Genomic DNA, 12,505 nt, shown 5'->3' with positions numbered 1-12,505 from the left:
GATGCCCTCTTCTGGCATGCAGTCATACATGGAGGCAGCACACTGTATTGTATACATAATAAAGAAAATCTTAAAAAAAAAAGAAAAGAAAAGAAAAGAAAAGAAGAGCCCATTGCATAGCCCCACCCACACAGTGGGTAGCGTCTGACCTCAGAGCTGGTCCCAGGCAGGTCTCTCTGCTAACTGGCTTCCTCAGAAGCCATGGTGAAGTTGTCTCCACTGTCAGTTGTTGCCAGTCCCTCATACCAGGGCCATCGCCACCCCCATTTTTATGGCATCTCATGGATGATACCAAGTCGAGTCCATCTTGAAGCTAATTTGGTTTACAGTCTCTTAACCTTTGCTCAAAACTTTAAAGACATTTTCTTAACATGTGTTTATTAGTACTATGTACTACTGGGTTTTGTGATGTCATCTCATACACCCATGATGTAGTTTGGTCGCGCCAGCATCCCCATCCTTCTCCCTCTTCCCACTTCCACCAGCCCCTCCCAACTACTTCCTGTTTGGCTTCAGGTCTCTTTTGGACAGCCTGATGAACTTCCTTGGGGTTGCTTATGGGGACATGAGTGAGGGTTTGTTTATATGAACATCGGCATTTTACCAGTGTCTACACAACTGAAGAAAATGGTTCCTCCTTGTCCACTGACCATGAACTGTGTGTAAGTCCTCACAGAGGAGAGGATTCCCAGGAGGCCTTCTCCTCTCCAGGACAGGATGCTGACAGGCCCAGTCTAGTGCAGATCTGGTGTCTGTGAGTGCAATGGTCGTGTTGTGCCTAGAGCCAGCTTTGCACATCCTCTTCCCCACTTCCCCTGGCTCTTCTACTCTCTGATGGTCCCTGAACTTTGGAGGGATCACTCCCATTTTAGAGAGGCGGAAACTGAGGTTCAGAGAGGTAAGTGACCTGCCTTGCATGACACTGAATGGAACCGCTCACTGCCTCTGGACTGGCCTCCGCCTCCTGTTTGTTCCTAAGGGCCTCTGTGTGGTAAGGTACCGGGGACAGGCTCTGTGACGGCACGGCAGGGCTCTGAACCTTGTGCTTGCCTACAGGCGTGCCGCTGGTCAGCATGGCCCCCAGGATCCACGGTTATCTACAGCAACCCCTGCTGGTGTCCTGTTCTGTGTATAGCACCCTCCCCTTCCGACTGCAGCTGCAGAGAGATGGAGTGAGGCTGGGCGAGGAGCGGCACTTTCAGTGAGTGACCGATGGTCAGCAATTGTCCCTGGCCCTGGGGCTCCTGTGCCCTGGACAGATCTCAAAGAGTGGGCAACAGGAGAGAGACCTGGACTCAGTTTGATTGTCATCCTGGTCAGCCCTGTTGGGGATGGGGAGAGTGGGTCCTATCCATGAGTGGGCCCAGAAGTTGGGGTCAGGAGTGGAGGGACCCCTTAGACCCTTTCCTTAGGATGAGAGTCCAGAGTTGAGAGAGGCCAAGGCATGAGTTCAGCTCACATGTCCTACTGTGGAATTTTCCTGAATCTTCTTACTGAGCCTCAGTGAGGATTTGGACTTCCCTCTGTGCAAGATTTGGGGGCCTGAGCTCACCCCCCTCCTAGGCTGGGAGGACCTGGCTGGGGTCAGAGTGAACACACTGCCTGCTGCTTTTACAGGGGGTCAGGGAACAGCAGCTGGGAGATCCCACGGGCCTCCAAGGCCGAGGAAGGCACGTACCAGTGCATAGCGGTCAGCAGAGCCGGGACAGGACAAGCCGACGCCCAGATTGTCATCACAGGTCTATCTTTCTCTGTGTGTTCACCACGCTCCTTCCCTTCCGCTGGGGTCTCTTTCCGCTCACTCTCCATCTCTGGGGCAGAATACTAGCCAGCTGGCACCTGGGGACAGTCTCTCCTACACACTGACCACCTGGGCCTTGTAGGGGTCGGTTGCCCAGCTTGATATCAGTTACCTGCCTGGTGTTCTTTCAGGGTGACTTACTTCCTGCCGTGATGTCACCACTGAGCCCTAGAATGCCGGGGATGCCATAGACAGTCCCAGAATGAGACTGGATTTCCTCGTTAGAGACCCAAATTATCCTGTAGCGAAGAAAGGAAATGCAGAAAGATGGGAAAACATAAACCAGGCAGAAAGATGGGAAAACATAAACCAGGCAGAAAGATGGGAAAACATAAACCAGGACACTGAAGCCATTCGCAGTCCCCCAAGTCTAGCATTTGATGAGCTCTCTTTGTGTGTGGTATATGCGTGTGTGTTCAGGGGCACCATCCCGTGTGCACGTGTGCAGGGGTTGGCGGTCCTCCCTCTGTTGAGCCCCGCCATCCCTCGTGGGACCTAGGAAAGACTGCAAATTTCAGAGAGACTGGTGGAGTGCAGTGTTACCACGCCTGGATTTTGTGGTGATCTAAACCTTGGTCCTAATGCTTGGACAGCAAGCATTTTACCTAGGGAGCCATCTCCCCAGCTCCTCCAAGGAACGTTTTCTCAGACATTCTGGGGGGGGAGTGAGACTATGGGAGATTTCAACAACCTGACTAGCGAGCCAGTCTGAGCCCCTTTTATAAAGACAGCAGGGGAGAGGACGGGGCCAAGGAACTGGTCTGCTGTGTACTGATACCTGGTCACACTAACCTTTTTCATTTTTGCCAAGCTACATTAAACTAAGTTATAACACCTTGACATTTCAATACATAACCCTAAAAACATGGCATCACCCTGTTAAACTGAGTTCCCCTGGCCAGAGACGAACACAATGGAAGTTGAGGTAGGAGGGTTGCCACACGTTTCAGGTCAACCTCGGCTACATGAGTTCCAGATCCATCAGGGCTACAGAGGAAGACATAGTCTACACACACACACACACACACACACACACACACGCGCGCGCGCACACACACACACACACACACACACACCAATGTATGAATATTTCAGTACTGCTTCATTTTATCTATAGTTCAGCTTCCCTGTTTGTCCCCACATGATACTTCTAAGCATTTTCAATAACATTGTATTTTTTTTCCTTTATAATTGAGACAGAGTCTCACTAGGTAGCCCTGGCTATGGTGGAACTGGCCATGTGAAACAGACTGGTCTTAAATTCACAGCAATCCTGCCCCTGCTTCCCAAGTGTGGGGGTCACGAGCCCCCACATGCACACTGGGACACTTTCATCTTTTGTAGGTGCACGTGACCCGTTGGTCCTGCTCTTCTAGCGGGTGGTCTCTGATCTTGTCATTTTGGTGGTTTGTATTCCCGAGAACAGACTTAGCGGCATTTCTTTTTGGCCTTGTCTGTCTCGGGCTGCTCGTAGGCCACGCTGCTGAAGGACAGAGATGTTCCCACAGTTTCCCCCTCTCCTGGCCGGTTTCTTCCTGGCAGAGATGTTTGGCTGGGAGGGTGTGAAGATCTGAGAAGGGCTGTTGGATGCACATTGACTGTGGCTCGTGAGCACGTCCATGCTGTGGAGAGCTCCAGGGTTTGATAGCACCCTAGGGAGAGTGTGACAGGGGACACGCAATCTCCCCGGGGGCCAGAATCCCCGAATGGAGAGCAGATGCAGGCTGCTTTGCTGGCTGACGTGTCCTGAGGCACAGGGGACAGCTGTTCCCTACCCCGGTCCCTCAATCCCTCCTATCCCACTGTCCTTACAGACCCTCCACCACAGCTGGTCCCTGGACCTAATGTGACTGCGTCTCCAGGGGAGAATGCCATCTTGTCCTGCCAAGTCCTAGGTGATGCTTCTTACAACTTGACATGGGTCCGGGACTGGCGCGCCTTGCCAGTCACAGCAGGCCGAGTCACCCAGCTGCATGACTTGTCTTTGGAAGTCAGCAACATCGTCCCCAGTGATGGTGGGCAGTACCAGTGTGTGGCCAGCAATGCCAATGGGGTCACAAGGGCATCCACCTGGCTCTTGGTGCGAGGTGAGACCCCTCCCACTTTTGCTGGTTCCCTAGCACAGCATTCTACCTCATGTTCACTGGGGACACCATAAGCCCCTACCTCTGCTTAACCTTGGAACTTTGGAGACTCTGTCTCCATCTAGCTAAGTTATATTCACTATTGGAGGTTAATCATACTAGGCTGGGGCAGGGTGAGGGCTCAGAGGTCAGATGTGCCTGGGCATAGCTGGGGGTACTGCCTGGATGATGATAGAGCAGGCAGAGGAAAGAGCATCTGTATAGGAGTTTCAGGATGGGGTATGGCTTCAATCTCCTCAAGTCCTCCTCCCTGGAGTGCCAGTTCACCAAAGGTAAAAACCCAGCAACTTAGCAAGTGCTCTTTATTGAGCCAGCAACTCCTATTGGTGCTGGGAGTGTGTTAAAAGGACTTGTCTGGGCTCTACAAGACAGAGATTGATTAATTATGTCTTCCTTGGCACAGAAGTGGGTGCCTTTGCCTTTTTAGAGGATTTGGGTTGAGCCTCACTGGGTCTGCGGACTGAGAGTGAGTGCCCACTTAAAAGAACCTAGTTTGGGAGTCAGTTTTAGGGTAGGCCATGGGGTTCACCTCATGGTCATAGAGATATACTGTCCCCAGCTCTGGCACCTACTGGATGCCCAAGAACTCCAGGGGTGCCGGCTCAAAGCAAGTATCCAGGGCAAGAATTTCCAAATGGGAGGCCCTAGCGGGTACCGGGTTAGTGCCAAGCCTCCCCACCTCCAGGGGTGCCACCTGGGAACTCTGACTCTGGAACCTGTGTTTCCTCTCCACTGCCACCCCTACTGTGGCTGTGGGTCAGTCAGAACTGGCGTGGGGAGCCCAGGCTGGTCAGAGGACTCTTCTCATCTACAGAGGCCCCTCAAGTCAGCATCAATACCAGGTCCCAGCATGTCTCCCAGGGTGTGGAGATGAGGGTCAGCTGCTCGGCATCAGGGTATCCCACACCCCATATCTCCTGGAGCCGTGAGGGCCTCGCCCTGCCAGAGGACAGCAGGTGAGTGGGTGGGAGGAGAACTCAGAGCCTGGCGGTAGCTGGACAGGGTGCTGGGAGGGAATCTCAGCCTGGGTTTTCTCAAAAAGGGATGTGGCATCTGCCTATCAAGTATAGTGTGGCCTGGGTAGTCAGGTGTTCAGACCTTGAGGAAGAGCCCTGTGGGCTAAAAACGACTGACCCAGAGAAACCTGGCATGGTCTGGGTGTCATTGACTCGTGACGTTAGTTTGATATTGATGATGACTATGGAGCCACCATATGTCGTATGTTTTTCTGGCACAATTCCAGAATCCATGTGGATGCCCAAGGAACGCTCATCATTCAGGGAGTAGCCCCAGAGGATGCTGGGAACTACAGCTGCCAGGCTGCTAATGAAGTCGGCACAGATGAGGAAACAATCACCCTCTACTACACAGGTACTTACTTGGGCCATCCTGTCTCAGGACACACTGCTTCCTCCCTGCTCAAGGACACCCAGTGTCTGTGATACACCAGGCTCCATGGGTATAGTTGTGAGTCCACGGCTCCTTACGTGGGACTTAAAGTCTGGTGGGGAGACACAAAACACCCATGCAAGGGATTGGTAGTCCAGGTAGTTGGGTCGAGGAAGCAAACATGGGTGCCAGGGGTGTGGGGGGCAGGTAGAGGGAGAAAGCTAGGGAAGGTCTGGCCTCAGAGCAGCCAGCCCCATGTTCCCTCCTCTGGCCTTCACAGACCCACCCTCTGTTTCTGCGGTCAACGCTGTGGTTCTCACAGCTGTCGGGGAAGAGGCTGTGCTACAGTGTGTGGCATCTGGGGTCCCCCCACCCCGAATCATCTGGTATCGAGGTATGTTTAATGGGGAAATGTCCACCAGAGCCCTGGATTTACAGTTTCCAGAAAGGTCACCAGTAGGCAGGGACTTCAAAGGAGGAAGTTGTGGTGGTGATGAGGGGGAAGGTTTGTTTCAGGAGAGCCAGCTGGTTCCAGCACTCCCTGCTCTGTACACCTCATAGCCCACCAGTACCCAGTCACACTGAGTTGTCAAATGTCTTTCCTATACAGGACCCTAAACCTCAGTCTCTTTATCTGGATATGGGTTGTGTGAGGATTGAGCATATGCACACAAGTGTGCACGTGTGTTTAGAGCAAGTCTGGGCTAATACCTAGCTGAGCTTAATTAGTGGATGGGACTTCCCATGCCTGGCAGGGAAGTGTTGTGAGGGGTACTTTTAATTTAACCGAAGAAGAGTGTCAAGATGTGGGGACAGGGGAGACGTGGGCCATAGACACCCAGTAGAAATGCCAGGAAGGCAGGCATGAGAGAGGTACCTTTACGCAGGCACCTCCCACCTTTTCCTGTGCCCTAAAAGGAGATCCCAGCCTCAGTGGGACCTGGGTTGAGAAGTGGGAGGCCTTAAGGAGGCCTGGATGTGGAGACCTTGCGGGAAGAGCTCACCATGTCAGAGTCTGCGTGAATCCTAGCCCTGCCCAACAAGGGAGTTTAAGAAAGACTCAGCCCCAGCCCACCTTAGGACCAGCCCAGGAGCTGTGGCTCTGGGGAAAGCCACCTTCAAGCACCCAGTCATGGCCTGTGCTAACATAGGAGCCTTGGGTCAGGAAACCTGAGACCCAGCAACCCAGGGCCCTAGCCAATGCCTTTCATCTTTGGTTTAGGGGGTCTAGAAGTGATTTTGGCTCCTGAAGGCTCCAAGTCCGGGACACTGCGGATCCCTGCAGCTCAGGAGAGAGATGCTGGCCTCTACACCTGCAGGGCTGTTAATGAGCTGGGCGATGCCTCTGCTGAACTACAGCTGGTGGTTGGACGTGAGTGCGCACTCGGCCCTACCCACCCCTAACTCCCCCTCCCTCGCCTGCCTCTAGCCAGGAAGCTGCTATCTGTAGCCCAGACTGCCACTTTGGAGAGCCGGAGGGAGCTGGGGCAGGTGTGAGTTCTCGCTGGGTCGCAAAGCTTTGTGACTATGGCTAAGTAGTGAGAGTTTTACTTTTAGAAAAGGTCTCTGCTATCCCAGACTGGTGCAGAACTCCTCAAGGCAAGCCAACTGAGGGTTGTAAGTAGGGGGCAATGATAGCTACTACCTGTTACGGGTCACCACCATGGCTGACCTTCAGTAGCATGAGACAGGCAAAGAGCCTTCTTAGTCCAATAATAACAACAAGAGCTGTCCCGCCTGCGGTATTTGGCCATCCGATCATGCTCCAGGTTCACAACCATATAATCTTCGCAACCCTTGGAGGTGTGAGGTCATCAATGTCTCCTTTATACCTGAGGAAATGAGACACAATGAAGGCACATTGATTGCCCAAGGCCTTGCAGTCAGGGGTTGGGGCAGGGCAGCTGTGGGTCTTGGGCAAGCCAGCCTGGCAGTGAGAGTGGGAAACCACATTTCCTGCCCATCCGGGCAGCAGCTGTGGTGCAGTGGTCCTGGCCAAGCTGGCGGACTCTGGGAGCAGGTGGGTGCTATGCCTGCTTCCTACTATGACTCAGGGAATGGGCTTCTTGTAGCATGTAGGACACAGGAAGGAAGGTGGCCTGCCCATTTTTCCAGCCAGAAACTGCAGTGGTACAGTAGGACATCTTGTTTGGCTAAGTGGCTTGCCCCTGAGAGTCCCACTTTGCCCTCTCTATGTCAGGATGATTGTAATAGGGTCTTGTTATGAGGTGCCGTGTCAGACTAAGTAGAGACTACGCCCTTGACTCATGTTCCCATGGCCAGCTAAATGCTTGTGTGGCTGTCGCCTATGCCCAGACCTGGCAGGCTGACGTGGGCTCTAGAAGGCGGAGGGCTCCCCAGAGGGCTAGTGTGTCCCTTTGTGCCAGAGTCCCATTCCCAAGTTTTGTGTCCTGAACTGGGCTGTTCACAGCACTTGCTGTTCGTTATTGGAGACTGGATCTCGTGTGGTCCAGGCTGACCCCAAACTCACAATGTAGCTGAGGATGACCCTGAATTTCTCTTATCGCTGGCCAGGGCCAGGGCCAGGGTGGGGTATCTTCAGGATCTTCATTTCTTTTTCAGGGAATCAAAATATAAGCTCACACAGATTTGCAGAAATATCACAGGAACTACATTAATGGCAAAGCAATAGAAGTAACCAGAAAATCCTGCAAGAGAGTTAGAGGGGGGTGCTCAGGGGGCCCCCATGAATGTTTGAGGCTTCCTTTCATGGGGTTCAAGAAAAGGAGCTTGGCTACTAAGCGGGAGAGTGTAGTTCTGTTTTGATTGACAGATTAGGTCACATAATTATTTTTCTACTGTGTGTGTCCCTTCCTATAATGCATCTGATTTTAATCACATGCGTGTCCAATTATGCATAGGCAGGCCTGGGGTGAGATAGGAATAGTGCAGAGGAATCAAAGAGCTGAGGAGGGAGTGGGTGGACAGAGTGGCTCTGAACCTGAGGCCTGCTCGGAGGAGGTTGAGATTGGTCCTCACAATGGTCAGCGCTGCAGAGTAGGTTTCAGGGGACCCAGACCAGAGGCTGCACAGGGGAGGGGGAGCTCCCTCTCTGGGAACCAGGGCTCTCAGCTAGGTTCTGCACTTGGGTGGCCACAAAGCCAGTGAGGAAGGATCCTGTCTGAAGCTGGCTCACAGTCTCGAGTCTTGTGGTAATCTTCCAAGTTATGAAAGTGTTTCCCTTTAATGTCCCTAATCCCGAAGCATGGAAGGAAATTTAATGTTTTCTGAACTGGCAGTTGTCTGGAGAGATGGGAGATGAAAGAGGAGGCCGCTTTCTCTTGACTCTAGATTTGCTCTGTTATTGGAAACCCAGACCTCCCGGGCCAGTGGCTTTGGGACATGGGAGAGCACCAAGGATGCTGGGCTGTCTGGGTGGGGCCAGATCTGGGTCCTCCTGGAGAACAGGAGCTGGAGTTTCCATTGAGTGGAAGGGGGGAAGCGTGATTCTTCCTCCCTTCCTGGTGAAGGCAGCAATGTACTTACAGAAAAAGCCTACCCCATTGGCTTCCTGGGAGAATAGAGTCTGGGGTGCCTGGAGTAAGGATTAGGGAGTTCCCCACCCACTGTGCTCTGTTCGGGCTTCTGTGACTTGTATGATAGGCAATCCTATCATATATAAGGGCCTGTGGGCCTTGTTAACAGTGGGCCTTGTTAACACACATTCACCAGCCAGCGTCCTACTATGGGCCATCAAATACAATAACAGCAATGTTTCGATTTGCGGTGTTTTACGCGCTCACTCCCAACAGTTCCTGGTGCAGGGCAATGTGGAGCTCAAGGGAGACCTGAGGGTGAGCTTTGGGGTGACTTGAAACAGGCAGGGCCATGGACATGGTGGGTTTGGACTTTGGGTTCAGCATGTCACAGGCAAACACAGACCCACTCTACCCACCGAGGGTTCAGGAGGAGGTGAGGCAGATAGGGGAGTCTGGGAGGAAGTGTGACTCATGTCCCCAGCCCCTCTGTGAACCTGGCCACATTGCTGTCATCTTCAGAATCCTGTGGCCATAAAGCTCCTCGCAGGTGGCGGGTTCCTTAGGAAGCACTGCAGCTGGGAATGCAATGTTTTCGTTGCATGGTTGTCATAGAGCAGCCCCCTCCCGCAAGGCTCCCATGGGAGAGTGAGCGCGAGATGCAGCGAGAGCCAGCACCTTTCCATAACTGTCTCTCTAGAGGTGGGCCGGGCTAACCTCAGGTTGGCTGTGGAGCTATGGACAGAAGGGCCTTTAAGTTTGTGGGGTGAGCCTGGAAGGTGTTTCTAGAGATGAAACAGAGTAATGGACCATTCCCTGGGTCCCAGCTCACTGGGGCTCCTCACAGACTAAACTCTGCCCACAGATGCACCCAGACTGATGGATCCTCCGCAGGATGTCACTGTAGAGCTGGGCAAGAGTGTCTTCCTCACCTGCCGGGCCACAGGCCGCCCACCCCCCATTGTCACCTGGCGGCGTGGAGATGGCCAGGCCCTGGAGCCTGGGAGGGGCAGCAGAACTGGGCAACGGGATTCAGGAGTCTTGGTCTTTCAAAGTAAGAGAAGGGTGCTGGGGTGGGCTGGGCTGAGCGACAGGGGTAAGGGAGACTAGGCTGTACTGGCTGAGTGGCAGGGGTGAGGAGGGTTGGGCTGGGTGGCAGGGGTGAGGAGGGCTGGTCTGGTCTGGGCTGCATGGCAGGGGTGAGAAGGGCTGGGGTGGGTTGGACTGGGTGGCAGGGGTGAAGAGGGCTGGGCTAGGCTGGGCTGGGCTGGGTGGCAGGGATAAGGAGGGTTAGGATGGGCTGGGTGGCAGGGGTGAAGAGGGCTGGGCTAGGCTGAGTTGGGTGGCAGGGGTAAAGAGGACTGGGATGGGCTGGGCAGCAGGGGTAAGGAGGGCAGAACCCTGATCCCAGCACAGCTGTATTGTTCTCTTCTATGGCTGTGATATACCATCATGATCAAGGTAAGTTACAGAAGAAAGGGTTTCTCATGGGACTTGCAGTTCCAGAGGGTTAAGAGTCTGTCACCATCATGGCAGAGAGCTCGGGAGCAGACAGGAAGGCATGGTGCCGGAATAGCAGCTGAGAGTTCATGTCTTGATCCACAAAGAGGAAATAGAAAGAGGCGTACTGGGAATGGTGCAAGTCTTTTGAAACCTCAAAGCCTGCTCCCAGGGACACCCCTCCTCCAACAAGGCCACACCCTCTAGTTCTTCCTAAATAGTTGCACCAACCGGGGCCCAAGAAGTCAAACATATGGGCCTATGAGGGCCATGGGCAGGTTGACACTGGCTCCTATGGGCTGGTAGCTCTGGGTGAGTCGTTCCATTGTGAGCTGGGCACCATCCTCAGTAGCGGCCAGCTGTCCCTCACTGTCATGTGAGTAGTGCAGTGAGCAGCTAGCTCAGCCACATATCCATCCTTGTCCCTATTTCACAGATGAGTAAGTTGAGGTCCAGCATCCTCCTCCTCTCCTCTGGTGCCCGTGCCCTCCCTTGCATGTATTCAGGGCCTGGCTGTGTACCTGCAGTGGTAGTCCGTAGGCTCCCAACGGCCATCCTCATTCTTCTCCTCAGGAGTAGCCCCTGAAGACCAAGCCTTGTACGTGTGTGAAGCCCGCAATGTGTTTGGAAAGGCCCAGGCTGAGGCCCAGCTTCTGGTCACTGGACATGGTCTGTGGGTGAATCTGGAAGCCGTGGGAAGTGGGAGGCAGGTGCTCTAGTCAAGCTCAGAGGGCTCCTTGTAGCCACCACATTGGACCAATGCATCCCCAGAATTATACCCCTGCTTCTTGGGCTGTCTCCCAGGGTACGCCTCACCTAACAAACCTCTCTAGTCTAGATGTAGTCGTGGGCTTCATAGGGAAGTGAGGGGTGGCTCTGTGTCTCTCAGGCCTGAGTGACTGACATTCTCCTCGTCTCACAGCACCCCCACAGATCGCCAGCAGTGCCTCCACCATCCGCGTCCTGGAGGGACAGCCTGTGTCCCTGACCTGTGTCATCCTGGCCGGGAGGCCCCTCCCTGAAAGACGTTGGCTCAAGGCTGGCCGACCCGTGAGTGCTGGGCTTCCCTGCGGGCTGTGGGCAGTGGACAGAGAGAGGAATGCCATTGCCACACCTCAGCCTTCGCCTCTCAGCTACCCCATTGTAGAATGTTTCCTTCCTCCTTTCTCTCTGTCCTGTCTCCTCCTGTGGCCTGCATGACTGGCAACTGTGGCCCATCTGCCAACTTGATGCCCAGTGAGAGGGTCTGAGGAGAGAGGGTGGGGTGAGGAGAGAGGGTGGGGTCTGAGGAGAGAGGGTGGGATCTGAGGAGAGAGGGTGGGGTCTGAGGAGAGAGGATGGGGTCTGAGGAGAGAGGATCTACTGTTGTGTCTCTAGGGAAGAACTGCGCCCTGTGGTCTAGCTCATAGCAGAACATTTATTCAGTTCATGGCATAGGACTGTTTATACTGTCACCCTTCTTCTAATGCCTTGCTCAGCCTTCTCTCGTTCACTCTAGTAACCCCTGTGCCCTTGAGATGATAAATGATTCTCCTCACTAAAGCACCTTTGGGAGACAACTAGGGCTAGCTTGTACTTTCTATTCCCCAAGCCTTGCTTTTGGCCTGACCCAGCCACCAGGCTGCAGGAATACCTCCAGCGACATTGTGGTTCCTGCCAGGACCACCTGCCATCTGCAGGCTCCGTATCCCATCCTTACTTTGTCCCATCTCGGTTTGTTACCATCAGGCTAGATGACCATATGTCTGTGTGCTCGCCCATGCTGTTCCTGCCAACCAAATGCCTTTCCAGTCACACTTCTTATTCTTCTTTTTCCATGCTGGGCTAATGGCAGAGCATGTGGCACCAAGTCCCTCCTGCCTATGGCTCTCATCTTCTATCCCCATCACACCTTGATGGGAAGAAGTATCTGTCGTTTCTCCATTTACAGATAGGGAAACTGAGGCTTAGATGAGTTAAGCCACATGCTTAAAATCAAATAGCTAGTAGGTGGTCAAGCTAAGCTTGGACCCTTAAAAATTTCAGAGGCAATAGCATATGTAGCCCAAGGTCTGTTTTGTTCTAAATAAAGTTTTATTGAAACACAGCCCCTCACAATTAGTCTCTTTGTATTAAATTGGGCAGTTGAGTCAGAGATCAGATAATCTAAAATAGTCCACCTTTGATGCTTGACA

General features: G+C 53.4%; 1 protein-coding gene across 2 annotated transcripts in view; it reads left to right on the top strand.

Moving 5' to 3' along the window:
• The window catches only part of Hmcn2 (hemicentin 2), a 156,143-nt gene that overhangs the window by 35,955 nt on the left and 107,683 nt on the right, over positions 1-12,505 (top strand). For both annotated transcript variants that reach the window (XM_087899778.1, XM_087899779.1), the window contains exons 9-18: positions 1,057-1,201; positions 1,618-1,739; positions 3,616-3,888; positions 4,760-4,901; positions 5,189-5,316; positions 5,615-5,728; positions 6,557-6,706; positions 9,697-9,885; positions 10,905-11,000; positions 11,254-11,381. In XM_087899778.1, coding sequence (XP_087755904.1) covers positions 1,057-1,201; positions 1,618-1,739; positions 3,616-3,888; positions 4,760-4,901; positions 5,189-5,316; positions 5,615-5,728; positions 6,557-6,706; positions 9,697-9,885; positions 10,905-11,000; positions 11,254-11,381 — 1,487 coding nt within the window. The remainder of the gene's footprint in view (positions 1-1,056; positions 1,202-1,617; positions 1,740-3,615; positions 3,889-4,759; positions 4,902-5,188; positions 5,317-5,614; positions 5,729-6,556; positions 6,707-9,696; positions 9,886-10,904; positions 11,001-11,253; positions 11,382-12,505) is intronic.

The sequence above is a fragment of the Myodes glareolus genome, chromosome 21 (genome assembly GCF_982192425.1).
Source record: "Myodes glareolus chromosome 21, mMyoGla1.1, whole genome shotgun sequence".
Taxonomy (NCBI): Eukaryota; Metazoa; Chordata; class Mammalia; order Rodentia; family Cricetidae; genus Myodes; species Myodes glareolus.
The sequence above is the reverse complement of the archived record's forward strand: the minus strand, read 5'-3'. Positions and strand labels throughout refer to the sequence as shown.